The following is a 27,574-nucleotide window of genomic DNA, read 5'->3' on the forward strand; positions in this document are numbered from 1 at the left end:
CAGATATCTTCAATGACACATGTACAAATCTGAAATTTAAAAGTCAACCGTTGCCTTTCTGGTATTTTAATGTAATGCCCACATATCTGAAATGGTTTGGTGATATGTTGGATATAATGGAAGTGTAATTGTTGATATCTGTAATGGAAATCCAGTGGTAGACATCAGTAACTGTTATACTTACTATTTAAAAAGGAACCATCAATAGCTACAGTGAAATTAAAGATGTCTGTCAGTCAGATTTGACTAGCTTAATGTAATTTCTACATAATGCAAATATATTAGTGACATTTCAAAATTGTTGTACAGATATCTTAAATTAACATTTTGCCATGTGGAAATGTCCTTTCCACTGATGAAAACTAAGTTGCTAGCAGGCAGCCCTGCTGATTAAATGTTAAAAGGGCCTGTCACAGCATCACAGCACAGTAACATGCTAAAATATACCTTCAGTCCCAACTTACATCGGGTTTAGACCCAACCTTATGGAAAATAAATCAATTCAAAGAAAATAAAAAGAAATAAATCAATTCTATCTATTAAGTGTGACATTACCAGTCCTTCCGTGTTACTTGTAGAGTATCATATCCAGTCTTGACTAGATTATTGTATTACTGCTCCAAAATCATGTTTCACAACAGATTTGTATCTAAAATAGCTTCAAAGCTGCTTCTAAGTGGCTTTACCCCTACACACTCCTGACACCCTGACGTTATTGGATTTCTTAATGTGATTGAGTACAGAAACACAGAGCTTCAGTGCTCATCTCTTCTTGCTGGTACTTTCCAATATGATGTCATACGGTAGAAAGTAAATTTACTCAAGTACGATACGTCAGTACAATTTTAATTTTAATTTTACACTACTTTGTTATTCCATTTTTAGGCTTGAAGTTACTTTTTAGATTATACTCTAACAGACAAAACATATAAAATATAATGTGCTAATACAGAAAAGTGTACCAAAAAGTGTATAAAGCCATTAGCATTAGCTCCCTCTGGGCTAATTACAACATTGTAGCCCTGATTACATGTTAAACACCACTGACACAAGCCATTCTGGATTATAGGTGCTACTAATTTCAATACAAAATGTGCATTTGGTTGCTAAAACTTGTAATTAAAGTGTATGCAGGACTTTTACCTGTAATCGCATATTTTGTATTGTGGTACTGCTGCTTTTATTCCACTGCATCAAACAGCAGGAAAAGTGTGTTCTGTTGAGTGAACCAAATTGTTTATACAAGGATAAAAAGACAATGCGGATATGACTAAAACCCTTAACTTGTCCTCCATTTTGCTCACACAAAGCCAGATTGTAGTTTGGTATTCAAAACAACAGTATTTCCAGCCTGTGATGCTTCAGAAAGATCCGATCAGCTCCCTGAGTGGCTGGGTCTTTTCGTGCACAGTCATATCTCAGGGGCAACATGCCAACTTCCAACCACCGCAGCCACCTGAGCCCTCGGGGCAAAAATGTGAAAATCTCCGTGAAAGAAATATTTGTGCACTCTGGCTGCTATCTAGTCGCCAGACATCACCAAACGCTTTCATGCTGTGTAAAGGGCACTGTACAGCCAGTAGCACCAGTGCAGTGTGGCTGAGAGGTGTAGAGTGTCACTGGCTCAGCTCTGCTGCCCTGCGTCTCCCTTCACAATCACTGAATCTCAGCTAGTCAGCAGCACTGCAGCAACGACAGCTCTTTATGCAGGAAAGGAGAAAGAGAAGACACAGACAGACAGGCAGAGAGGGAGAAAAAGAGTCTCTGACATATGTATTATACATGTTTATTATTTGCTGCAGGTTAGTCTCAGGAAAGACTGAAGCTGCAAAGATACGCTCCAAGGCTGCAGCAAACCTGCCAGTATTGGATGACTTTGATTTGTACCCCATCCCATCCTCTTTGTCTTTTTTCCTCTTGTGAGAGTGTGATTATCAGACACTTAAGTGTGTAAGAGTAGTTGGCAGCCTGGGTATGTTTGCATGTTCTGTTTATTGCATGATGTCCTCTAAAACCTGATTAAGGATTGTGAAGCTACTGACTTCTTCTACAAATACAGCATAATAAATAAGCTCCAGTATGCACACACACCAAAGCTGCCAAAAATAAAGTACTATTCAAGGGTGGGTGACAATTTATTGAGTAGTCTTACGACACAATGCTTCACAAAATAGATTGGACGAAGCCATGTAGTGTAAAAATGGACAAGGAGTGTGTGTGTTTCTCTGGAGCGTGACGCAAAAGGAGAAAGAAAAGGATTAAATGGATGAATCAGATATCAGGAAACAATTCTCAACACAGCACTATGTCGAATCTGGATTGTGAGGATGAAATCTTCTGAGGGAAAACCTCTCCCAGAGACGCATGTTTAAATATTTCTGATAAACAGTAAGTGGATCTTAGAGAGTATTTGAGATCAGACACATTTTTTTGTTCAGTGCTGGACAGATTTGGCAAACATCCAAAACAAATCCTCAAAAGAACTATCAATAGCCCAATCTGCATCTCCTGACACTCACGTGCTGCTGTTGAAACCAATGCAATTACTCAAATGTGATTCCAGCTCGTGCACAGTTAGGTTTAAAGTTGAACATCCTGGGTGTGACTGTGACAGGACACGCCACACCTCGCACATTGTGACTTTATTGTGCGCAGTAACAGTTTGGCCTAGTTTGATCCAGGATCTGTTATGGACCTGAGAGACAACCTTCGTGTGTGCCAGTCTCTGATTGGATCCTTAAGGTGCCATTCAGGTTCCGGCTAAGTCATTTGCATGAGGAGGAGACTATAAATAAGTAATGGTTTAGGGAACGCCTTCCTAGGCGCACTCCGCTGATGCAGTTGGGACAAGAGCAACGCAGAGCTATTGTCTGAGAAGATACCACCGTGATGGCTTATAAAGTGTCTACAACGTCTTCTTACAGGAAGATGTTTGGCGGAGAAAGAGTCACGGCCAGGAGCAGCTACTCCAGCCGCCAGCTCACCAGCCCGGTGCGCACCTCCCGCGTATCCTACGGTCTCTCCTCCGCCCCGGCCGTCTACGCAACCAAGACCCAGCGGCTCCGGAGCAGCGCAGGCATGCCCCGGCTGTCCTCTGAGCAATTGGACTTCTCCCTGTCCGACGCCATAAACAGCGAGTTCATCACGAACCGCACCAACGAGAAGGCGCAGATGCAGTCGCTCAACGACCGCTTCGCCAGCTACATCGAGAAGGTGCGCTTCTTGGAGCAGCAGAACAAGATCCTGCTGGCGGAGCTGGAGCAGCTGCGGGGCAAAGGCACGTCCCGGGTGGGAGATCTGTACGAGGACGAGATGCGAGAGCTGAGGCGCCAGGTGGACCAGCTCACCAACGAGAAGGCCCGGGTGGAAGTTCACCGGGATAACCTGGCGGACGACATCGACAGGCTGAGAGAGAAGTAGGAGGCGTGGCACGTCTCTGTGCTCCACTGTGTGATGATACAGAAACTCTATACAAAAACTGTCATGTAGTGTATGCACTTTAATCACATTATTATAAGTGTTTGCATGCCCCTTTATTACACATAAACATGTTATATAGACTTTAACACAGGCTTGACTCCAGTTTCTAAACATAAAGGCACTGCGCAAAACCTGTGCTGCTGCAGCTCTGTGTCTGAAGTTTGTTTCACGCACATGTTTTCATGCATTAAAAAAGAAGTGGAGGCAGAAAATGAGGCCATGGCAGTTTTTAAGGTGGAAAAGTCTTATTTGCTGTTTGTCTTTGCAGGCTGCAGGATGAGATGGCCCAGCGGGAGGAGGCTGAGGGCAACATGCAGAGCTACAGACAGGTACAGTATCATTCACCTCATGAAATAAAGAGGTTAAGGTAAATCTTTGCCTCTGTTATGTGCCATAGATAGGGATTTTGCAAAGAGATGCTGATGGCTCCTGAGCACCACCTCCCTTGCTATCCCTAAACCTTAAACTGGTGATGTCAAAGTTGTTATATAAACCTCAGTTACCTCTTTTAGTCTCACTTCTAACAGTAAAGTGGTCTAACTGTTCATTTTCTCTTCTGCTCCCTCCTCTATCTAATTATTGCCCATGAGCTGCACAGACAGGAATGCACTTTTCTGATGGCACAACAGCAGATTTTAGCCATGATCCGAAATAGCCGCAGAGCAGAACTGACCCCCGTCTCGGTACAAAAGGCCAAGTTGTGGCTCCTGGGTTAAATCAGGCCTGCAATGAGAGGAGATCTTTTTAAGTCTGACTGGTCACACTGAATGAGCTGGACACAACAACAGTTCGGACCCAATGTGGTTATCAGAGCGAGAAGACAAGCCCCCATGTGATCCGGCTGTCTCGTCCGAGGGGGGAGCATCAGCACATTAAAACCTCACTCGTTATGGGCTTGTCAGTGATTGTTCCCTATCACTGGGTTTCATGGTGATTAATGAAGTGGCGGCGAGTCGTGCAAAAAATTTCAAATGGGTGTCACGGTATGAGAAAAGATGAAAATCAGAACCAAATGAGGTGCATTTGCACAGCTGCAGACTTAGGAACAAGACTTAAATCTCCAGTGATTATGTGCTTTTTAGGAAATGCACTATGTTATCATTACATTGCACCATCATGACCTTGTCTAGATGAATGGCAGGAAGGAAGTCCCCCTGTGGCCTGTCATGGTGGCACTCTGACAACAATGCAGGGCCTGCAGCCGGCTCTCGCTCAGTCAGGCAGACAGTCACTCCTCCAGCCCCTGGGCCTGTTTGGGAAACCCTGCTGAATAGCACACTTTGTTTGTGGCATTAGAGCAGGGGGCAAAGCTGCTCCATTTGCTGATACCTCAGTAACCAGCCTGCCAACGCCCTGACAAAGCACGGCGGTGTGGTGCAACAGCGAGTGTGTACGTGGGAGGGACAGAAAAACATAGAGCATAATGGGATGTTTTGAAAACAGTCAAATGTTTTACATTAAAAAAAATGTTAATAAGAGAACATTTGCTTCGTGCTTAATTCAGTAAAGTTATAATATGGTAAGATGCTGTAATTACTGTATCTTAAAGCACATGGTAACAGAGGGATGACTATGCTTCTCCCAAAAGAGCCAGTAGAGACTTTCAGTTTAAGAATTCAGTTAGGTAACAGCAAATGGGATTAAGGGCCTCTTGAATAAGGCTCTGTGGCTCTACAGTGCCTCCTTTATTAAATCAAATTCATTTATATAGGGATTGAAACAATCTCCTACATTTCATTTTACATTTTTTCCCAGAAGAAAGGACAGGCAGAGGTGACTTGTTTTTTTTTTGTACACTAAGTGGCCTTGGGCTCCATTTGACAAACCCCAAAGACATATTCAGATCTTTTACATGAGTAAAAATAGAAATGAGTTAAAGTCATGCATTAATTAATTAAGCAGTAAGAAAAATGAATAAATTTAAAGAACCAAAAGTGGAAGCACTCATGTTTAAAGACTTATTTCAGAGTGTTATATTATCAATAATATTTTGTATCATTGGTTATTATTGTAATTTGTTGACATGTAGCCAATTTTAGGTACTTTATACACTTTTTCATGTGAAATCTTGCTCTGAAAAGTGATGAGTAACTCTTAATGTCAAAGAAATATAGCCCCTTGAAAAGTACTTTATTTTCCTATACAATAAAAATCATTAAATAAAGTTAAAATACTTCTGCAGTTCTCTGTGTATTCAACACACGGAAATCACGAGAAAACATTTGCAGCGGCACTTGTCATGTGCCTGCGGTTGCTCTCTATTAGATGCATGTGTCTGTGACCTTCTCACGACACACTGGGTCATTTTGTGTGCGCCTGTACAGCATGTGAAAGTGCATTGTCTTTCTGTGTCAGCAACACATAATGCGCAAGTCATGTCACCTTCACAAGTCACCCTATTAAGAGTCACTGTTACTACACAGGATGTGGACAATGCTGCCCTCGCCAGACTGGACCTGGAGCGGAAGGTTGAGTCACTCCAGGACGAGATCAACTTCCTCAAAAAGCTGCATGATGAGGTAAGCTTCCTTTTAATGTGGCTAAAGCTGACCTAGTCTACTGCGGAAACACTGCACATGTACTGCCTAATAAGCTAAAGGCACCCTAATGAATACTGGGCCAAGCAATCCGAGGTATTTGTTAATCTGCCCAGAGTACCAAATCCCTAGCTTTCAATGCATCAGAGAAATTTCAATACAGTCATAAAAAAGCACACAAAAAGAAATTAAAATAAATCGAACGTCTGTCATGTAAACAGGCAAAAAATGAAAAGTACATACATGCCGGTGTTATCGATTGTGGTGCAGGAAATGCTGGAGCTGCAGAACCAGATCCAGCAGCAGCAGCATGTGCAGGTGGACATGGAGATGGCTAAACCTGACCTGACAGCTGCCCTGAGGGACGTCCGTCTGCAGTATGAGAACCTGGCCTCCAAAAATATCCAGGAGTCCGAGGATTGGTACAAATCCAAGGTAAGGATTTCCCACAAAGTTGTGAAATACGTAATTAAAAAGCAAATGTCCAAGACAATCAAAAGATCTCAGATCCATAAAATCTAAAGTAGCTAATACAGGCACTCTGACAATACACAAATGAGGAAAGAAATTTTAAAAAGACTTAATTATAGCGGCTAAATCATTACATATATACATATAGTGCAGATGTTATTTCATATATAAAGTATTTACAATCATTACAGCATGTTTCGACCACTCAAGATCTTCATCAAGGCTTTAAAATCAGGCCTGACAAAGACCTACAGTGGTCAAAACATGTCTCTCTCAACGATTTAGCTGCTAAAATTAAGGCTTTTTAATATTTTCTTTCTCATTTACATATTTCTGGAGTGCTTTCCTGTGTGTCCTGTGGTTCCCCGTTTTCCATGAGCACTTGACCTTGTGTTTTGATCTATGTTTGAGTCTACAGAGCAACCGCTCATCTGTTTTTCCTGGCATTAATCAATATTTTTATAAGAACAGTTCATCATATGAGTATTTGTATATGACACTGATGACTCGTAGCAATGAACTCACCAGATTCACCTGATTCTGCTGTGTGCCTTAGCTCTATGGAGCATTTTAGCATCTTTCAGCTCTTTGTTTTGGTTTTGTGGCCCTTATCTTTACTGTTTAGGCCCAGTTTTGTGACCCTCAGTTAAGGTTGGGGGGAGGCTAAATTGAAAAAGGCATGAAATCAGGGTGCACAGTAGCTCACCTTGTATAGTGTATGCTCATGTGCAAAGCCTGTGTCCTTAACGCAGCAGCCCGGGTCTGATTCCAACCTGAGGCTCTTTGCTGCGTGTCATCCCCTCTCTCCCCCTTTCCTGTCACTCTTCACCTGTTTTATCAAATAAAGGCAAAAAGCCCTCCTAAAAAAAGTAATAAATAAAATAATCTGCCTAACAGTAGACTCATTCTGCCTCTGAGACTTTTGAATAGTCAGTTGTTGTGAAAAGTGCTGCCTTAAAACTGCTTCAGCACAAAGCTGCAGTGTCTCTTTTTTTGGCCGCCTCTTTCATAATTTACATGCTTCACGCTATCTGCCACACTCGCTCACCCTCAGCCTGTGATTCATCATTTATTGAGCGGTTGATTTTTCAGTTCTTCCCTCCTCTCTCTCTCTCTATGTTTGTCACTGTTGTTGCCAGTATGCTGACCTCACTGAAGCTGCAGCCAGGAATAATGATGCTCTGAGAGTGGCCAAGCAAGAGGCCAACGACTACAGACGCCAAGTTCAGGGGCTTACTTGCGAGGTGGATGCCCTTAAAGGAACCGTGAGTATGCAGTTTTAGGTTTACACTGTAGTGTACAAGACAATGATGCAAAAGAAGAAAATAGAATTTAATTTATGTATGTTTGAAATCAAAGAAATGCAGCACAGAAAGTTCAGAAAAAGCTGCATGGCTTTAAATAAAGACACAGCAAGTAGATATTTATTTTCACAGGTCACAACCCAATAAAATCACCCTCCAATTTGAAACAAGTTATTTTCTTTGCCTGAGTCTCATTTTGCTCCCTCTTGGCTGCCGTCCCAGAATGAGTCCTTGGAGCGCCAGATGAGAGAGATGGAGGAGAACTTCTCCCTGGAAACGGGCGGTTACCAAGACACTATCGGCCGCCTGGAGGAGGACATTCACAACATGAAGGACGAGATGGCCCGTCACCTCCGGGAGTACCAGGACCTCCTAAATGTCAAGATGGCCCTGGACATTGAGATTGCCACCTACAGGAAGCTGCTGGAAGGAGAGGAGAGCAGGTGAGGGATGTATGAGAGTCTAGATATACATAGGAATATTCATGACGTGCAACAAAGACACATATGGACTGTATTTTTTTGTCTTTTCAGAATCACCACCCCACTGCCAAACTTCTCATCTCTAAACCTGAGAGGTAGTGTCACAGTGTGCATGTTGATGTCACAGCAGGAAATTATATTGTCAGAAAATAAAACAACACACTATTTCTTCTTGCTCTTCCAGAAACAATGATTGAAACCAAACCTCATTTTGAATCTACAACAACCAAGAAGGTTCTCATCAAGACCATCGAGACCAAGGATGGTCAGGTAGTAGCCACTTGAATTGGTTTTCAATCAATGAAGTAGTTTTCTGATGGTCATTTGCGGCCAGACGCACAACCCTGTTCACCTTTTCTCTCTGTCCTCTGCCTCCTCCTCGTTCAGGTGATCAACGAGTCGACCCAGAACCACGATGACATGGAGTAATAATGTCTTTGTCTTTGCCAAACAATCAACAAAAGCAATACGAAGAAACACATTTCACTGGGGGCTACGAGCAAGCAAACAAACCAACAACAACAACAACAACAACAACAACAACACAAAAAGCAAACAGCTTCAAAAAGTGCCTTTATATGTGATGATCCAGTAAGCCTGTTAGTTGACACAGACTGTATTTTGCTTCCTCCTCTGCTGAGAGTATTATCTTTTGTCACATTTGTTTAGACACAATAATGAAATCAGCACAACATAGAAATCCTTATTGAGGTCTACAAAAATCTTTCTCTGTAACCAAAGTAGTATTTTTGATCAATACAGCATGCACACTCCGGGAAATCTGTATGCTAAAGATGTCACAATTGCCTGTACGCAGCAATAAACCAGTAAGACCGTAACTCAACACTGTGCACGAGGTGTAGTGCTTTGTGGTATTTGGTATTGATATTTGCTGGTAATATTTTTGTGGTGATGAAGATGCAGTACATGGAACAATTTCTCATATGATAAAGGCGGAAATTGTCATCATTTTAAGAACCAAAGTGCACATTTTCAAGTAAATAAATCGTGCAACCAGTCTTGAAATCCAGATTTTTCTCAATGAGGTAAAAAAAAATACATATAACCGCTGTTAAGACCAGAATAAACATCTATTCATAGAACAAAGACAAACACACTTTTATTCAGGAGCTTCAGCAGCATCCTGTGGTTGATGCAGCATCTACCCGCTCACCGCACCCTTCACCACCCTTCACCTAAAGGCATTTACATACACAAGTGATTTACCAGAGTTAAATCAATGTCTCTTAACCACAACTCACATTACAAGCTCCACAGAGAGGCTTTTTGCAGGGCTGCGGTTTTAGATGACATTAAGATGTACAGCTGTACCTAATAAACTGTTGACTCAGTGTGCAGTATCACAGTTGAATAATGATAGCTTATTAGTAGCTCACCAGCCTATCAGCAGCCTTGACTCTGCCCTCCTTGACTCTATAAAAGAGGACAGGTCAAGAGTGAACTTTGAAAGTCAACTTGTAAGCCAACATGGACGAGTGTTTAGAAAAAAAAAAAGGAATTTTGAACATCTACAGCCCAGTTACAAGTGGGGTAGGGGGAAAAATTGATACAGTATTGTGATATTATGCTGGCAATATTGGTGAGGGATGCCAAGCATTAGTTTTTTTAAAATTATTATTATTAAATTAATCATATTGCAAATATAAATTAAACTTTTGTTAGCCTACTAGAGTAATAAAATGATTTTTTTTCTGTTCACTGGATGCATGTTGCTGCTATAAAAATGATTGAAGTGAAATAAACACAAAGTTTATCTTATTAGATAAGGGTTTTGACATAGTTTTTGAAAAAAAGTAATAAATTACAGTATACTGAAATATGTTATTGCACATACTCTGCATATTGCAAAACATTAAAAAAATCTCAATAATATTGTAGCAAGACTTGAGTATTGTGATAATAGAATATGGTGGGGCGCTGGACAAACTCTGATGAAGATCATGTGATGTGATTGAAAGCTTCAGAATGCTACTAAACTGACCTTGAGGTAAGGTTGTTGTCAACAATATATTAAGCTCATAAATGCAATAAGACTGTAATATTTTGTGTAATATAGATTGTAATCTATAATCTATTAAATATCAATTGTAAGGAGCAAAAATTACGATTTATCAGGGGTCATTTGTTTAAAATACTATCAATATGTATCAACACTGACATATAGATATATTAGATATAATGCATATTAGATATAATGTGCTGTGTAAGATGTAACAAAGTACTTTTACTCAAATACTGTGCTTAAGCTACTGATTCCTGAGCATTTCCATTTTATGCTACTTTATACTTTGACTTTACCTCATTTCAGATTGAAATATTCTACTTTTTTTTAAATCACTACATTTATCTGGCAGCTATAGTTACTTTTCATATTGAAATTTTACATGTAAAACATGATTGGTTAATAAATAATGATGCATATTGATAGATTACTATAATACAACAATAAGCTGTTCTGTGGCCTAATGAGTACTTTTGATGGTGTAAGTGCAGCTTGCATTTTTTTGACAGCACTAGTGTTTTTATTTGAATAACATTTGACTGCAGGACTCTAAATGAGTGATTTAACATGGTTGTATTGCTACGGTTAGCAGAGAAAATGCCAGCATGCAGATAAAAATGAAGTCTAAATTTAACAAAATCACATTTTGTTGCTTTGTTGTCAGTTGTTGAAAAGACTATCAAGATAACTGATGCTGCCCTGTGAGATCTAGGGTTGCAGTTTGCAGAATGAGAGATGCTTTAGTCAGAATCAGTATAAAAAAAAAAAAAAAAAGATGTGCCTGGTTTACAGCACTTCAAATGATCTTGCTGTAAATGTGCAGACATCATGCTGTATTTGACTGCCATCTGCCGGTTATTAAAGTGAACTGAACCACCTCCAGCGGTAGGTCATTTACAGGCTATGTTCTATGTTTAGTCAGAGGTAGCCACAAAATCACATTTTAATTGAGCATGTATTTCACCCGGACCAAATATCGCGATGATTTATCCCAGATACCTTAAAAACGTTATTTTATCAAAAGAAAATCTGCCGGTATTTTTTTTATTATCACAGAAGATTTTGGGGCTCTTCAGGTGAGTGCAGCTGGATCTCTGCTCATTTTAATAATCCGTCATACTTGTCAGTTAATTAATGTCGCTTGTTTTCGCCGGTCTGCCCCGAGAGATCAGTGTGTTTGTCGACAGAGCAACTTTCTCCATGCGACGTGACTGTCGGAGGAAACACAAACCGAGGGAGATGCCGACATGTTCCGTTTAAACTCTGTCCCTCGGTTTATTCATCATTTCCACATCTTGCTGTCAGTTAACTTCGCCAGAAATGAAAAGGTAGCGGGTTGTGAGTGACACAGGTGAGTGCTATCTTCTTCGGCGCTTGAATTTGGCGAGTGAAACAAAAATGGAGTCAAGTTTCAACAGGTTCTGAGTAAAATGAGAGGAAAACTCAGAGTGACCGATTCAGACTAAAGCTTTGTGACCTTTTATCCGGTGATGGGCTCGGTGACTTCTGCTCTCACACGGACAAGAAACGCGTTGGTGAAAGTGGGCTCAGAGCCGGAGAACCATGACCCGGAGAGGAGCCAGTCCGCCCCGGAGACGGACCGGGCCAAGAAGAAGAGCTCGCGGTTCAACGTCGCGAGCCAGACCGGACGGCAGAGTTCCCGACAGTCGCTGTCCGAGGTGCTGAGCAGACAGGACTCCGACGGAGCCAGACTAAGTTTGAAGAAGAAGACTTCTGAAGGTCAACAGAGCGGTGAGTTCAACACAGAAGTTACCTGTTGGTATAATTATTGCTATAAAGTAACACATAAAATACATTTACTCAAGTACTGTACTACTTGAGGCACGTGCACTTCGCTTGAATATTTTAATTTTATGCTAAGCCACTTTACAGCCTGCTTCTACTTCAGTGCATTTCAGCTTTCATACCTAACACTTAAGTTATTTAAAGATGTTATCCTACAGTAAAGAAACAGTTTAAAGCTCAATCTTTGCCACTTGCAAAACTACATGAGTTGTGACGCACTGATAATTTAACAGACATGTGCCATTCTGCATAATGAACACTTTTACTCTTTGTTGCTAATACTTATGTACAAGTACATTTTAATTGCAAGACTTTTAATAGTACTAGAGTATATTTCATAGTGTGATGTTGCTACTTTGAATACTTCCTTCAATGACATAGCAAATTGACTTTTTCCACAGCAGACATTTTGTCTCCTCACAGCAGGAAAAAAAAAGAACAGGTGGCTCAGATTCTTTAAGTAGCACAGTGAACTAACATGTGCAGTAGCAGGGTCCCTGGCATGCTAATCTGAATGGGACACAGTTGTTATTAGTGTAACTGATTACACCTGTGCTTCTCCTGCTGTGACATGTCAAAGTGTTTCCTGTTGAAAAGGTGTGTAGGATCAAACAAGCAACACTAAATTGTACATTCAAACAAAAGTTTACACTGTCACTTTCTAGTTTAATTATTCACTAATGCTTTTTAGATTTCAGCTACGAGCCATTTAACTTGATAACACTGAGAGGGGCCATTTTGCCGCATCATTTCTGACTTTACTCTTATTGCTAATACTTCTCTGCTGCAAATATACTTAAAGTAAAGTCTCTAAAACTTCTGTACCTAAGTACTTAGATATGATGCATCACTGACATGCAGTGTGCTCATGCAGTGCATCTCTGTTTGGTGTTGTACTTGTTGATCATCAACTGAAGGTAATGCACAGTCTTTTGACTCAAAGTGAAGTCAGTGAATATAAAGAGTAGGGTATCATGGTGATATGTTCAGTTGCTATTTTAAGTACAGTTTGCAGTAGCTGGGTGGCACTTTAACTACATTAAAGTCTCATTTGCTTTTTCAATAATTAACTACTTTGGGTCATGTGGTTTATGTAGTTAAATAAACTACATATTTATAGTATTATTGTGATGTTTTTTGCCATACAGTGTGGCACAATGCTGCAGCTCATGGGCCATGGCTGTCATTTAGTGACAACCACCTGCTATTTGACCTAAAGCACCTAAGGCTTGCAACCAGGATGTTTGCGACTGAATAAATTTCCCTAGAAGTTCAGCATTTTCCTGATTCCACCCCAACAGCTGCTCCCTTAGGCTACCTAGGTGAGGACTGGTCCCTAAATCAAACACACTTACACTAAGTGTCACTTTCTTCCATACCTCTGTAATAGGATATTCCAACTCAGATTGTGAGCATTTCCCGTGATGTACTTTGGAGGTAATTGAACTACTTTTTGAAATTAGTTATACTTTGACATGCTGAAATATTTTGACAGTAGTACAAATGTAGTGTAACCTCTTGTCATTGTGAAGTAGCTATAATTTGGTAAACTAATCACTCAGTTTTAGGGAGCATCCTGGCCTCAAAAACAGCTGGTGTTTTTCTTTATACTGCGCATCACTGTGGTTCAGTTCATGGCTCTATCTGTAGATGAGAGCAACTGGTCACTTCAGAGGATTACTGTGAATATGCTACTGGGGAAAAAAGGTATTCACTGAATGAATGCGGGGCTCTTTGATGGCCAGCCTCAATGCAACATATCTCCACTGCCAAAGCATCTCTTTGATGTGTGAGGTGTCCCCCAGGCTGAAATAAATCAGATTACAGTCCTATTAGTTTGAACAAATTCACATGTGAAACTGCCATACTGCAGAGATGTGTTATGTTTTATGAAAGTGGAAATATATGGTGCAAAGGTTTACTGAATCAGCATGAGTTGTCTGGTGAATGTACACCAGAAATAAGGCACTGGTTGTGGTAGTGACAATAGTTTAATTGCATCACTGTGTGGTCTTTTTCAAGGCAAGTTACGTTAACATGTTAACGTGTGATTAAAGCGAGTTGTGACTTTTATTTAAAGGGATTTACATGGTACAAAGTTTTTCCAGCAGTTGACAGTTCAGTGAAACTGTGTTCAGTAGCAGTATCTGTGCATCCTTTAACTAGAAGTGCAGCAGTTTTATTCCTTAAATGTACCTAATGTCGTTTTATCTGTGTTACTCAGTGTTTCCTTCAGTTCATCCTGTTTATCTTCAGCTGTCTCCACTTCTGCCACCTCTAGTTCCAACTCCCTGCATATCTGTCCCAGAGGAAAGCAATTTTCCCTGGCTGACTCCTAAAATACCATCCGCACTGTGGCGTTTCCATGACCGTATGACAGTGTAGACTCCCGTTGAGTTTCCTCCCTGGTCCCCAATGATGTTCATGTGTGTTGAGGAGTCCCCTCCCTGACTCTCAGCGGACTGCACGCTCATCTGCTTCCTCCTGAGGAACAAAACACAGACACCTGTCGGCGCAGAGATCTAAACTATTGCAAATTCATAAAGTTAAGACATTACAACAGTTTGACATCAGCTAACAACTTTAGACCATGGCTCTTATCTTAGCCATGCCAGATGAAACCACACACACCTCTTCAGTTTTTAACAATGTCAAGGCTGTTTCAGCCACCCAAAATAAAAGAACCAGTGTAGCAGGAGCTTTATGGGAAATGTCTCACAGTCAGTCAGGTGCACATACAGTCAGGTGTAAATATAACCTGCAGGAGAGATTGTATCATAATAGAGATGTTGAAGAGCAGCAATTGCCCTGCTGTTGATTGCATTACTGGCACAAGAAGTAAGTCATATTCAGACAATTTCCTGTGGCGGACAAGGAGCTGGAGTCGCTCTCGTAGCGTATGAGTAATGCAGGATAGTATTTTAATGGATGGCATGTTTGGATGAGAAGCAGCAGAGTTAAACAGGTTTTCCCTAAGTGTCTGATACAAATGTATGCATGCTACTTTCATGTGGTGCTCATGAAGATTTAATAACGTAATAATGTTCTGCAAATGTTTGCAACACTTGTATTTATTAGCACTGGAATATAAAAATTTAAGAAATGGTACAATCTTTCCCCCAAATGTACAACACTACAGTCTCAAACTCAACTTAACAAACTGTGACTGTGTTTATATTGTGAGTAATGTAGTAGATGATTAATGTCTGAAATGACAGACTAATGTATATTACTCCTACTTTATCTACTGCTATATATTACATGCTTCATCAATACATTAAGATGCATTAGCTGGCTTATTTGGCTGGAAATATGTTTTGTAATTGAATACAATAGCAGATCTGATAGGAGGGTGAAATAATAATAGTAATAGGCTACAGTATAATGAAAGATTGAGGCATTCAAATTTTAATAATACAACCAGCTTATTGACATTTTTGGCTCTAATCTGGTTTAAAGCTGACTAAATGTGTGTGTGTAAAATGCAGTTACATATTCAATCAAATTTTGAATGATTGTTATTCATTAAGTTCCGGATGAATGGTGTTTGGTGTGAGTGTATGAATAAGTGGGACATTGCACATCAAGCTGTTGAATTTGAATGGACAAAATGCTTATTTTATGATTATTTTTTTTACAAATATAAATTGCCGGTACAAAAATAAATGAAAACAGTTTCCTCTGTCATGTTAATATCAATGCGTTATACTTTATCAGCACCAAGAACCAAAAACAAGCTGTGAGACGGCAAAACAATCCAGAATAATCCACTACAGGCCAGTGACATGTGATGCAGCTATGACACATCAATAATGTCATCAATAATTGACGTATATTTAAAATGACATTCGATCCAGCAAGTGTGCCCCATATGGCAAAGACGTGTTCCATCTATTCCTTCATCTTCACACCTCATCCTTTAATCTCTGCCTGACAGCAGAAGGACGACCTGTAGAACAAGGAAAAGATGCAGGTGTAGGAAGAGAGGAAGCATGAATAAAGGACCAAGAAACGTTAGTCTGTCTTTGGTGTGGATTTTGGCAACCCTCTGAGATTTATTGTTGTGCTAGTTACATTTAAGTACAGGAAGTAGTGATGTTCATGTAGCACAGTGGTGAAAATTAACTTCAGGTGTTCCTCCTTGAACATATGTGTCTTGGTTTCACAACTGCTGTCATAAATGTAGTCAGTGTTGACATTCATGATATTCACCCATGCTCACAATCTTTTCCTGGCCTTTAAGATACCCTGTGGAGTTTCTGACCACTATTAGTGCTATTTTTGGTTTCACACTATTCCAATGACTTTCAGGTGGTGGTAATGTGCCAGGAATGCAGCAACATGCCTTTAAAGGCCTAAAAGAATTAGACTGCTGGCTAGTAAACATGGATATAAATAATGCAGGTTTCAAACACTTGAGGGAAATCAATTTGGTCAATGTTTTATGAAGAGCGAAATGCATTCAATGGGTTTATTAGACTCACAATTGAACACACAATGAAATTTAGTGAATAACACTTTTTCTGTTTACAAGAAAACTAGCACTTATAGCACTTTTTGCAGTAACTGAGTGCCTTTGTTGCCAAGTCTTAAAGGGACAGTTCACCCCCAAATCAAAAATACATACTTTTTCTTTGGCCGTAGAGATGTCTGCCTTCTCTCCAACATAATGAAACTAGATGGCACTCAGCTTGTGGTGCTCAAAGCACCAAAAAAAATTTAAAAACTCAACAGCAGTGTCTATTTCCAGAAATCATGATCCATTTACTTAAGATAATCCACAGACACAGCTGCAAGAAGTTTCATGAGGGAACTATTTTCTTTCAACCAAACTACCCCCGCCAACCGAATCACTGCGCAGAAGGAAGCGTTCATCTACTGCTAGCTCACCTAGTACACCAAGTTAACTAACATTACAGCTCAGCCAAGGAGGATGCCTTAATCATTACATCTTGCACTGTCAAGAGTAGTCCATGAGTAGATGCACATTTCCTTCTGGACAGTAAGAGAGTTGGCGGGTAGTTTAGTATAAAGAAAATAGTTCCTACGTGAAACTGAATGAATTGTATTTTGGTGCTTTGAACGCTACAAACCGAGTAACATCTAGTTCTATTATATCAAAGAGAAGGCAGACATCTCTACGTCTGGTATCTCCAACTCTCGGCAACTCACACCAGAACAATCTAGACTGATAAATAGCACCACAGGTAAGAGGAAAAACATGTATTTTTCATTTTGGAGTGAACTGTTCCTTTAACTTTACAATATACAGTAGTTGCCACAAGCAGTTATTGCAGGAAATACCAGTTAAAAACACTGGTACTGGACATTTTACAGATGCATTTATTTTTCACATCTCTGAAAAACATATTGTCAGTGAACACGTTGCAGAGCTGTTTGATAGGAATGATAATGACATTTCTGTGTTTTGCTATCAGAGAATAGCTGCCTATGAACATTCGAATAGGATGAAGTTTATAAGAGATGATGCTACTTTCCCACAGAGGCTGTATGTAGTTAAGGATATTACTGTCTTTTTATCTGTGTTTTAAATATGGAAAAAAACAATTTGCAACTAAGCCCATGATTTACTGAATTAGGTGTTGTTTTTATAATCAACACCAATGGCAAGTGTTTAGCTCTGGTGTATGAGCTGTGCTATTGCTGTGTGGCCTCTGTGACCAGTCTAATAATGTGCACAGTCTGCTGGGTCGTCAACACTACATGTGTGACACTCTCATGAAAATAGCAGAATTGGTGTCATTTTCTGACTCTGTCCGAATAACACTGATTAGTTGCTTTGGTCTGTTGGATGGAGGATGTCTGGGGTGTGGAAGATGACTGGTTCTAATCAAAAGGCTTACATTTGTTGGCCCTGCTGACATAACACTCACCCAACTGGTTTATCTTCTTTGATCCGGAAACATGCTGGCACAAAAATCATTAGCTTTATATGTGCACTATAGAGCTCAAGACTCTCTTCCCCGTTTTCTTCAGGGTCTTTGTGCAGCAGGACTCAGATGACAGTTCATGTAGCTGTCTGTTTTGTCAGCTCATTCCCACAGGTTTGCAACACAGGCTAACATTACCCTTAAAGGTGCCTCTAATGAGTATTTAGCAGGGGAAAAGGCAAGCTCCCTGGCACCCTGTGTGTCTTAATTACATGACTTTGTCACTGTGGTGACAGTGGTGTGGGGACTGACAAAGTGCAGGCCGTTCCACAGTCAAGGGGAGACCTCTAATGAGCTTGTTTTTCTGTCTGATTGCATAGTTGTTGTGTTGAATCGTGATGTGCTACTGGGACAGATCACCCAGTCAAAAGGCCCTGAAACTGATGTTATGTTTGAATAAATTACAGAAGAAAATGATGGTGAAATATCAGTTTATAAGCATCCAGAAAACTAGGAAAGTGTAGGATTATAATTCAAATATGCTAATTTATTGGAAAGGACAAGTAAAAGCAGGACTGTTTGTGATTAATTTTGTGCAAAAGGCTTTTTCTAATCCCCAAATTAGCCCTCACCTCCCCTTTATCTTCACGACTAATTAATATGTTTTAGTGATGGCCTGTCCTGGTGTTTGATGACCAGATCAAAGGTGGAGAAATAGTTCACCTTCAATGGACATAACAGAAAAAGCAAGCAGGTGTGTTTTTGTGTCAGCAATCCACTGCAGCATCAGTTTGTAAAAAAAACAACAACAAAAAGAACACCAAAGTTTATTTTAAAGACAGTAAAAAATTGCAATGACAATTTCCCATGGAAGATGCAAATATCCCATAAAAACGTAATGTCTTGTTTGCATTGTTCCGATAAGCACATACAGATGTAAATGGGGAAAACTGACACTGGAAACAACAGTAAAATAACTGCACTAAATACTTCTACAATACTATGAAATCCACACTAGCGTAATGAGTGCTATTTGCCATATCAACCCCTTGTCAGTGTAATGTATGCGATGTATGTCTGAAAGGTCTCCCTGTTGCCTAGTGACAGTGACGTAGTCCTAGTATTGACCCTTGAAGAAAATGGATCTTGACAAGGACTCAACAGATGTATGGGTTGAGGATACACCTCTCAGAGCAGCTGTTGTACTACGTGCTCTTTTTAAAATGTGCTCTGGCATTAAAACCAAGATACATCAGATCCTATATTGTATATTGTGCTCAACAGGTGTGATCTAAAATTCTTGGCACGCACTTGGCATCTGTGTTGTCGTGCTGTATCAGCAGCCCTGACTCACGCATTTGTTATTAAGAAGGCTCATCGCAATTATGTGTAGTGGTATAATTAAGCAGTAAACCACTCTGTTCCATGTCGTGCCTAACAACGGCCCTTAGCTCTTCTAAAATCATTGTTAACCACAGCTTCATGTGGCTCATTGCTTATATAAAACGGTTACTACACATAGTAGGCAATGTTTTAAAATAAAAAAATAAAAACACAGCAACAAAAAAATGCAATAATTTATTGATAACAAATAATCCTTCTATCATCGAACAGTGTACCTCTTTTGCGACATTTAGTGTACTCTGATTACTTGTTGAGTAACTAAGCTAACGTTACACTATAACAAAAAATAGCAGTTGACAACATAGCTAGAGAAAAGTGAGCATAATAGGCTACAAATAAACATATACAGTGAGTTATCCCCATAGGCTCTGTTTGTTTCTTCGCAGCATCTTTGGGATTTTTTTGTGCATTCTTGAATGACCAAGTTGTGTACTTCTGACCATTGTCGTCCTGCAAATACTAAATAACTATGATTGATAGGTGACTAATTGGCATAATAATGCTAAAATTGTAATGCAGTCACAGCTGTTTGTTTATAGAGTACTTTACAATGGCCTCGAATGTGGCTTAGTCAGTCATAATCAAAGACTAGAACTATTTGTTTTATGAAGATTTATTAATGGGAACTACAGCATAAATTTAAACAACTAACTGAAAAACAACTGAAATAATCCATCGATATTAAATACATGAACGTAAACTGATATGCACACACTATATTTACTAATGTGCTATTCATATGGCTACAAATGCAAAGCTTGTCCTGAAGATTGAATTAGAAAAAGGCGATGGCTTCATTAAATAGTGTTAATCCTCTGGGAACATGATTGTCCTCAGTTGTGATATTGGCCTGAGGGTGGTGCCAAAGGAAAGCTGATGAAATCAAAAAATGAGAAGGGTTTATCTTGTGGGAAGCGTGAATGTGCAGTTTTAGTGTAATCAGTGCATTAAAACTTAATTGTAAGTTGAAATTTTGAAAGGTCAGAGGGTTGCCAAATACATATGGGCAGTGATTCCCAACTGGTCCAGCCACAGGGTCTAGATTTCTCCTTAGTCATTAGTTCAGGGTCCACACAGGTTAATGCATTCAGCGTCATACGTGTGTTTGGCCATGTTGTTCAGCTAGTTTGCCTCTCTGTCAAGTAGCTGTCCGTTAGTCACTCACTCTCAAGCGGAAAACAACACTTCAAAATCTCTGTGCCAGAAATTCACTGTACTCACCTGCAGTCCATTCAGAATGGACCTGCGACCCACTTTGGACCGTGACCCATCAGTTGGGAACCACTGCATTAGGGTTAGTTCTCTGGGGACTATGATTATCTACGTGAACTTCTTGGAAATCTAAAGCTTTAATGCCTTGGGTACAAAGTTGACAGTCTGACCCATAGGGATAGGCGCCTTAATATTACATTGGGCCCTGGGGCTACGGACGCTTCTCCTGTTGTTGCTGTTGTTGGCGCCACTCTGTCTCTTTACATCATCACACTGTCCTCCATCCTACTCCACAGCAGCAGAGGGATTTCTTACCAGCTCTTCCCTCTTCCTCAGCAAACAGCCCGCTCATGACACCACTGCTACCTGACTTAAGATTTGAGATACTATAAAACCAAAAACTTGTTCTACAATACGGTGTGGTGATCATCATGGGAAACCTCTGTGACCTCCCTGTCCTAATATTGTTCAAGGCCCCTAGTGGCCTGGGGCCTGGGATCCAAGCACAAATAAGTCCTTGCATTAAGGTGCCATGGCCCATGGGTGAGGCTAGAAAAAAATCCATCATACCTACACACCCACACAGTGTCATTCTTTCAGGAATTTCCAATTAATGTGTGGGTAATTTGTCCAGCAGATTATGATATTTCTTGTGTTGAGGTGTAAATTTTGGCCTCATGGTGGCACTTGTGGAGAGCTCATGGGTTCCCTGATATCTTGCTGTTGGCCTCAGCATTACACAGACTGCTGAACACCTCCACCATCCTTACATTAGCACCTACTGATGCTTTTAACTGAATGTTTTTTTTTTTTGAAAATCCTTCATCGCCACAGTTTACAAGGTAATTTATGAAACTGCAAAGCCTCACATGGCCTTCCAAAGCATCATTAAAGCAGAAGCACCACCCCTTCAGTTACTGTAAGTGTATTATGTAATCTCCACTCTCACTTCTGTAACCCCAAATGCATTAAATAGGAAGCTTTGAATATTCTGCAGCAAAATTTGACCATGATATACACACTTGAACAGACACCTACTCTCACGGAATAAACTCTCAAAGAAAACTGTGCCCTTTAGCACCTTTCTGCTTCTTTAATTAATGTCCCGGATAATTGCGCACATTCTTTTGGACTCATTATTCAGGGATGAATTTAATATTGGTGACAGGACTCTGCAGCAATATGATAATATCATTAATCATATCGACACAGCTGTGGCCTCAACAGGCTTTTCATTTTTAAATGTTTGGGCAAATTAAATCGCAGTGTAACCGGTTTTGCCCTTTCAAACAAATGGTTACCTGCTGACAAAAGGAAAGAATAAAAAAGTTGCAATATTCCCACACATGCCCTTATTACCATAAAAGCTACCCGGGAACGGGCGACCACTTGATGTTGCACAGAGAGCATTGCAAAATTAGGATCCTCACAAATTGCTACATACAGTATGAAATGGAGGCTGTGGAAAGCAGGGTGGCAGGAGAAAGAGAGGATAAAGAGCTCTTACTGTAGCTCGCAAACAAAATGAGAGAGAGAGTGTAATTATCTAACAAGTGTATAATGTGTCCGCTGGAACTGCACTGAGTGACTCAAACTGGCTCTGTTATAATTGGATAGATCTCCTGATTATAATCGATTTCCGTTTCAACACTTCAACCGCCACATCACTTAGAAATCACACTTTAATTACTGTCTATAGCATTTTATTATTCTATGTCCTTATCTGACTACGTCCTTGTTTGACGGATCCAGGATTATTTAATAACTGTTGAACACTCACCCTTTGAGACGACACACTCATTTCAGTGTTTCATGACTCTTCAGTGTGTGATTGTGGTGCAGATTTTTAAAGTAGGTGTTGCCGTTGAGATTTGCAGCTGCACAGAAATAATGCGTGTTTTATTAACTGTTTGTTAATGTGGGGACATGTTAATGCCTCTAAATCCCCTGTCTTTGTTGCTGCTTCGCTCAGATTATATTGAATGCCACTGAAGTGAAATACATAATTTATTGTGGCTTTTATTGGAAAAGTTGCTCAATTAAAGAACAGAGAGAGAAAAGAATAAACAAAAAGAATATATAGGCCAATATTATCTTATAAAATTCTAAAGCATCGGAACGTAATGGAGCATAATTTTAAGTGCTAGATTGCAGACAACTGGACTTGCTTTAGTTTCACCTCTCATCCAAGAGACATCTTCAGATTTAATGGACTGGTGTGGAGTTGCAGGCTTTAAACTGTTGGTTTGAGCTGTTACGGTCACTAAGATCACATGTACGTCATTGACCCACCTACCATCATGCGGGTAATAGAGCGTAATTTTCAAATCACAAAAGCTGCAATTGACAAACAGCCAGGTCAGAAACAACTTGCCCTGTTGGCTTCACGTAAACACTTGCTGCCCTATGCTCCATGAGACGTATGTGTATGAAAAGTAAATGAGGAAAACAACTTTTAAAGTGCCGTGGGCGCGCTTTGATTCTTGCAGTGAAAATGTCCTAACCTGCTCCGTGCCTCTGCAAACAGGCTCAGCAACGTGTTGCTTGTTTTAAAAAAAGCACGCCCTTGCTCTGCTTTGGAGATGCTTCAAGCACTTCCAACCTATTTTCAGAGCAAGAGCACGCCATTGCATAGGCTTGTTCCGGGCTCGATAGGCACCCTGAATGTTGTTGTTGCTTGAAGTATATTTGAACACTCAGCTAGAGTGTGCTCGCTCACTGTACTGTATGTTGGGAAGAGGTGTCAGATTGTTTGTCGTGGCATTTTTGAGAGGGAGAAAGTTGAGGTTGATGAGCTGAGAGAAGACAGGCGTTAGCGATTGGAGAGTCGGTGTGCTTCCCGACCAGTCTGGAAGCTGAAGCAGGAAAGGTTAACAACAAGTGGTGGTGCCATCGGCAGTGTGCACTTTAGTTTGTATGATTTGTTTACAATGCTGTAACTGTATGAAGGTCAGAAAGATTCACATTTATTTTTGTAAATATGAATGTTCACACCAGGTCTGTTGTTCTGCACCACAATACCTTGCTGTACTTTTGAAGTTAGAAGTTATTATATTCTGCTGCTATTGAAGGTTTCTACAATAATAATAGCTAAATAAAGGTTATTCATATCTATTCTTGCATCAGTTCATCTCAATCCATCATAACACACAGGCCTGGCCTACATGAAAGAGCAGTGTATATGCTGACTGTATCCAATGTTTTGTCGGTCATACTGCAGAATGTTTTATTGCTTTTGTATAGTGAATAAAACAGAACATAAAGAAAAAAAAAATTGCATACTGATAACAATATTAGTCGTTCAACCCTAATTTCTTTTACATAAATTAAGCATATAATGACAATTGAAAGACGTAATGTCACCTTACCTGTGAGCCTGCCATTATAATCATGTCTACTGAATTTAAAAGGAGGTGTGAGAACAAGCCAGAAGCCTTCATAAAGAGCACTTACAGACACTAATCAGGGGAGAAAATGAAACACGGGAAAAATTCCATGGCTAAATGTCAGATGGTGGTAATAAGGGAAGCTTTTTATCCTTTGTTGATCTGGTGTGTGCGGGTTTGTGTGTTTATGTGCATGGGCGGGGGGGATGTGTGTCGGCTAAAGGTAGTTTTGATAAGCACAAAGGGAAGATTTCTCTAGGATAACATTCAAAATGATGAAAAAGCAGTGTCCTTGCTCTGGTGTCATTTCCAGTATTCAGTGGGCACTCAAAAGGGAAGATAAATAAATAAATAAAAGCGAGGCAGTTTGTGCACTCACAAATGTAACTGTTCGACTAGGTGATGTGGAGCTTTTTTTTTTTTTTTTTTGTACTTTGAAAAGAACAGTATGCTGTTAATGGGCTTCTGCTTTCTGTAGCTCCTGCAAAATGAAAAACAGTGACATTGATTTAATGACTAGTTTTGACTCGATACACATAATCACTCTGTCGCTATCTTTCTCTCCACTGTTTCCTCTTAGCGCTCATGCACCAATGCATGTGCGGCTCAACACGATTTCAGAGTCAATTTTTGTTTGAGAGTTTGTGAGCAAAACTAGAATAGACGACTATAGGTCTGTGCCATACCAACTCTGAGCTTCAGATGCTTTTGCTATAAATTCTTGACAGTAGGAGGAGTCACGTTCATTTTAAAGACCTCTAGAGATGTCCTCTCTCTACCCAACCTCCACCACCAACACCACTACCACCGCCACCCACCACTCACACCTACTGTACCTCTTGGGGAAGAGAGACGAGGAGAGAAAGCGTGGAGGGAGGGGTGGAGGGAGATCGAGAGAAGAAAAACAAATCAAGAGCCATAAGCTCCTTGAAATGAGCTTGTTGAGGTGTGAGAAACGGAGTGAGGGAGAGAAAAGATATGTACAACAAAGACCAGGGGGTGGAGAAGGACTTGAGAGAAATTCTCCAGCTCTGTATCTTTAACGAGAAGTGGTGAGTCTTTGACAGTTGTGTTCCAGCGCGAGTCGGAGGACTTCATTTTTTTCTCTCCTGGCTGAGAGTTACCCAAAGGAAACTGAAACAAGCCAGTGCAACTGACAAGAGGCATTAAAGCAGATTAAAAGGCACCAGGCAAGGGTGGCCGCAGGTTGCCAAAGCGATGGAAGCTAACTCCAAGAAGCATCGGTTTAGGAAGGGTCGGAGTGCCACCTTCAGCATTGACGGCTTCAACATCACTATAGGTAAGATATTGTGGGTTAGGCAGAGCAGCAGGAAAGGTTAAGTGTTTGCATGTGAGCGAGATGCATGAAAAGTGTGCATGACAGGAGCAGAAAACATGTGTGAGTGTGTGTGAAGCAGAGCAATGAGGCGTTCGGCTCCAGCACAGCCACATCGTTAAACACATCACATTTCAGCCTCTCTGCACAACTCGCCACGTTAGTCCATTCTACTGAATTTGATGCTTTCCCCTGTAATGCAACTACACCATGGAAACAAGCTGGCTTCAGACTAAAGCTGTGTGCTGCTGACGTCACCAGGAATTCATTCTATTGTCTTGACAACCGGAGTGTTGATGAACTTATGTGGCACTTGCCTTGTTTTTTGCCGGAGCGCTTGTGAAAACTCTCACAAGAGTGAGCGTTGAAACAGTGTTGACAACAGAGTGATGTGAAGATGGTCTGTGCTGGAGACTTTGGAGGAACTGTTCCCTTATATCTGTTTGTAGTTTAGGAGAAGTGGTTTGACAGCTTTGTTGTGTACACAGCAGGGATAATGTCACAAGTGTGATGATGAACAAAACGTGCTGCGTCAGGTCTTATTTATAGTAAAAAAAGTTTGCCTGAAACTTTAACCATGAAGCTCTCTGTTAAAAAAGCAACATTTTTTTTTAACATCAGCAAGAAATGTGATATGTAAAAACTAATAACAAATACATTTTGCTTTTGGACATATGTAATTTAACACTGAATAACACAAGGCAGTAAAGTGCTGCTGCACTGTTTTCCCACACCCCAATCAGTGTTGTCACAACAGGGGTTTTGCCCCACATGACAGTAAACACCTGCTGCGACATCACTGGGTCTAAATATCCAACAAGCATGTAAGCCTCACCCCACTGTCAGATGTGTCAACTTCAGGATCGACTAACTTTCATTCAGGATGCAGATATTCATCTTATTCTTCTTAATCATGTGAAAGTGGTCAAATCCACAACAAGCTATCGCTCAACTTAGTACCTCAACTAAGCTTTGCAGAACGTTTTAGCCTCTTTCAGCTCATTGTTTTGGATTTATAGCCTGCGCCTTTAATGTTTTGGTTCAGTCTCACTGCCTAACCTTTTTTCAGATGTAGCAGCTGTTTTTAGCAAACAAGCTCTGATAAACCCACGCAAGCCACCTAGGCAAACAGCAGTGAGCATAAAATGATGTAATGGTGAACATGTTGGAGCATTTACAGGCTAAAGAGACACATATTTCCCTCAGGAGTTGGTGGGAACAGAAACGGGGCCAAAAGGGACAAATGAATGTCGGACTTAGATTCATAAGATGGTCAGAAACATGACCCTAAGTAAATGTCCACATCTGCTAGATGTGTAGGAAAAAGGTTTTCTGGCACTTTCACCACAACAACTTAGTACGCTGATTCTATGTGCTCCCAAGTGGGCAAACATCATGCCAGTGTTAAATGAAAAAGAAGGACTTATCTCATACAGACTCAAGCTGACATGCTCAGGAGCTAATATTTGAAGATTTTAGTCCCAGTTGATTTGGCGACACCTGCAGTTACTGTGGCAACAGCAAATGTGGTTTATTACTGCAGGTCACAGAGTTTTGGGAGCAGTAAAACAAACTATTGTCAATTTAATAAAGAAGTCAGGCAATAACTGGCCTTTTCCCATCATTCTGTGAGAAACAGTGACCTGATTTTTTCGCTGCATGTGGCATGAGTCTGCAGACAGCAGAGCACAGTGGAAGTGAAAGTTGGTTACCTCACCAAGTTGGAGGTGTGCAGCCTGTTGCCAGCAGTTCCTCATCTAACAGCTCACTGTGGCTGCTCCTGACTGGTTAATTACTCCCTGCCATATTTCAAACTGATCCGCTGTCAGTCAGCGCCAAAATTACTGTTGTCGTGTTTTGATGAACAATGGCGGTATGTGCTAAGCTCACTGATAAACACGTTGCATTTCCTGTGACCCCTTCATAACAAACTCGTCACTTTCTTCCAGAAGTCCCCATACAATTAGAAAGTTAAGACAGTCAGAAACCTTATTTATATTAGTCCGGTAAGCGCGTATTACTGCTGCTATAATAGTCGTAGTAATGCCCATTACTGTTTACTACTTATTTCTTAGTAGTGCTTTTATTAAATTTCACCCAGGTTGAACTGTGAGCCATGAGCTTAGTGCTGTTGTTATTGTGTAACTGAACACACAGGGATTACCTGTTCTGTGGCATACACACTGCCCACCTAAATTTATCTGGATTATGTGAATGCACTGATAAGAAGAGGAAAGTTTCA

At 40.4% G+C, this 27,574-nt stretch overlaps 2 protein-coding genes across 3 annotated transcripts in view; both read left to right on the top strand.

Moving 5' to 3' along the window:
- The first annotated feature begins 2,804 nt into the window (after positions 1 to 2,804).
- Positions 2,805 to 9,118, top strand: viml (vimentin like). Its single transcript, XM_049598977.1, has 9 exons — positions 2,805 to 3,416; positions 3,749 to 3,809; positions 5,904 to 5,999; positions 6,288 to 6,452; positions 7,628 to 7,753; positions 8,015 to 8,235; positions 8,326 to 8,369; positions 8,459 to 8,544; positions 8,662 to 9,118. The coding sequence occupies exons 1-9, from the start codon at positions 2,890 to 2,892 to the stop codon at positions 8,701 to 8,703; spliced, it is 1,368 nt and encodes a 455-aa protein (XP_049454934.1). The 5' UTR covers positions 2,805 to 2,889; the 3' UTR covers positions 8,704 to 9,118.
- Positions 9,119 to 11,467: 2,349 nt separating this feature from the next.
- pde1cb (phosphodiesterase 1C, calmodulin-dependent b) overlaps positions 11,468 to 27,574 on the top strand; it is a 126,843-nt gene continuing 110,736 nt past the window's right edge. For both annotated transcript variants that reach the window (XM_049598969.1, XM_049598970.1), the window contains exon 1: positions 11,468 to 12,049. In XM_049598969.1, coding sequence (XP_049454926.1) covers positions 11,788 to 12,049 — 262 coding nt within the window. In that variant the 5' untranslated portion in view covers positions 11,468 to 11,787. The remainder of the gene's footprint in view (positions 12,050 to 27,574) is intronic.

The sequence above is a fragment of the Epinephelus fuscoguttatus genome, linkage group LG15, assembly GCF_011397635.1.
Source record: "Epinephelus fuscoguttatus linkage group LG15, E.fuscoguttatus.final_Chr_v1".
Taxonomy (NCBI): Eukaryota; Metazoa; Chordata; class Actinopteri; order Perciformes; family Serranidae; genus Epinephelus; species Epinephelus fuscoguttatus.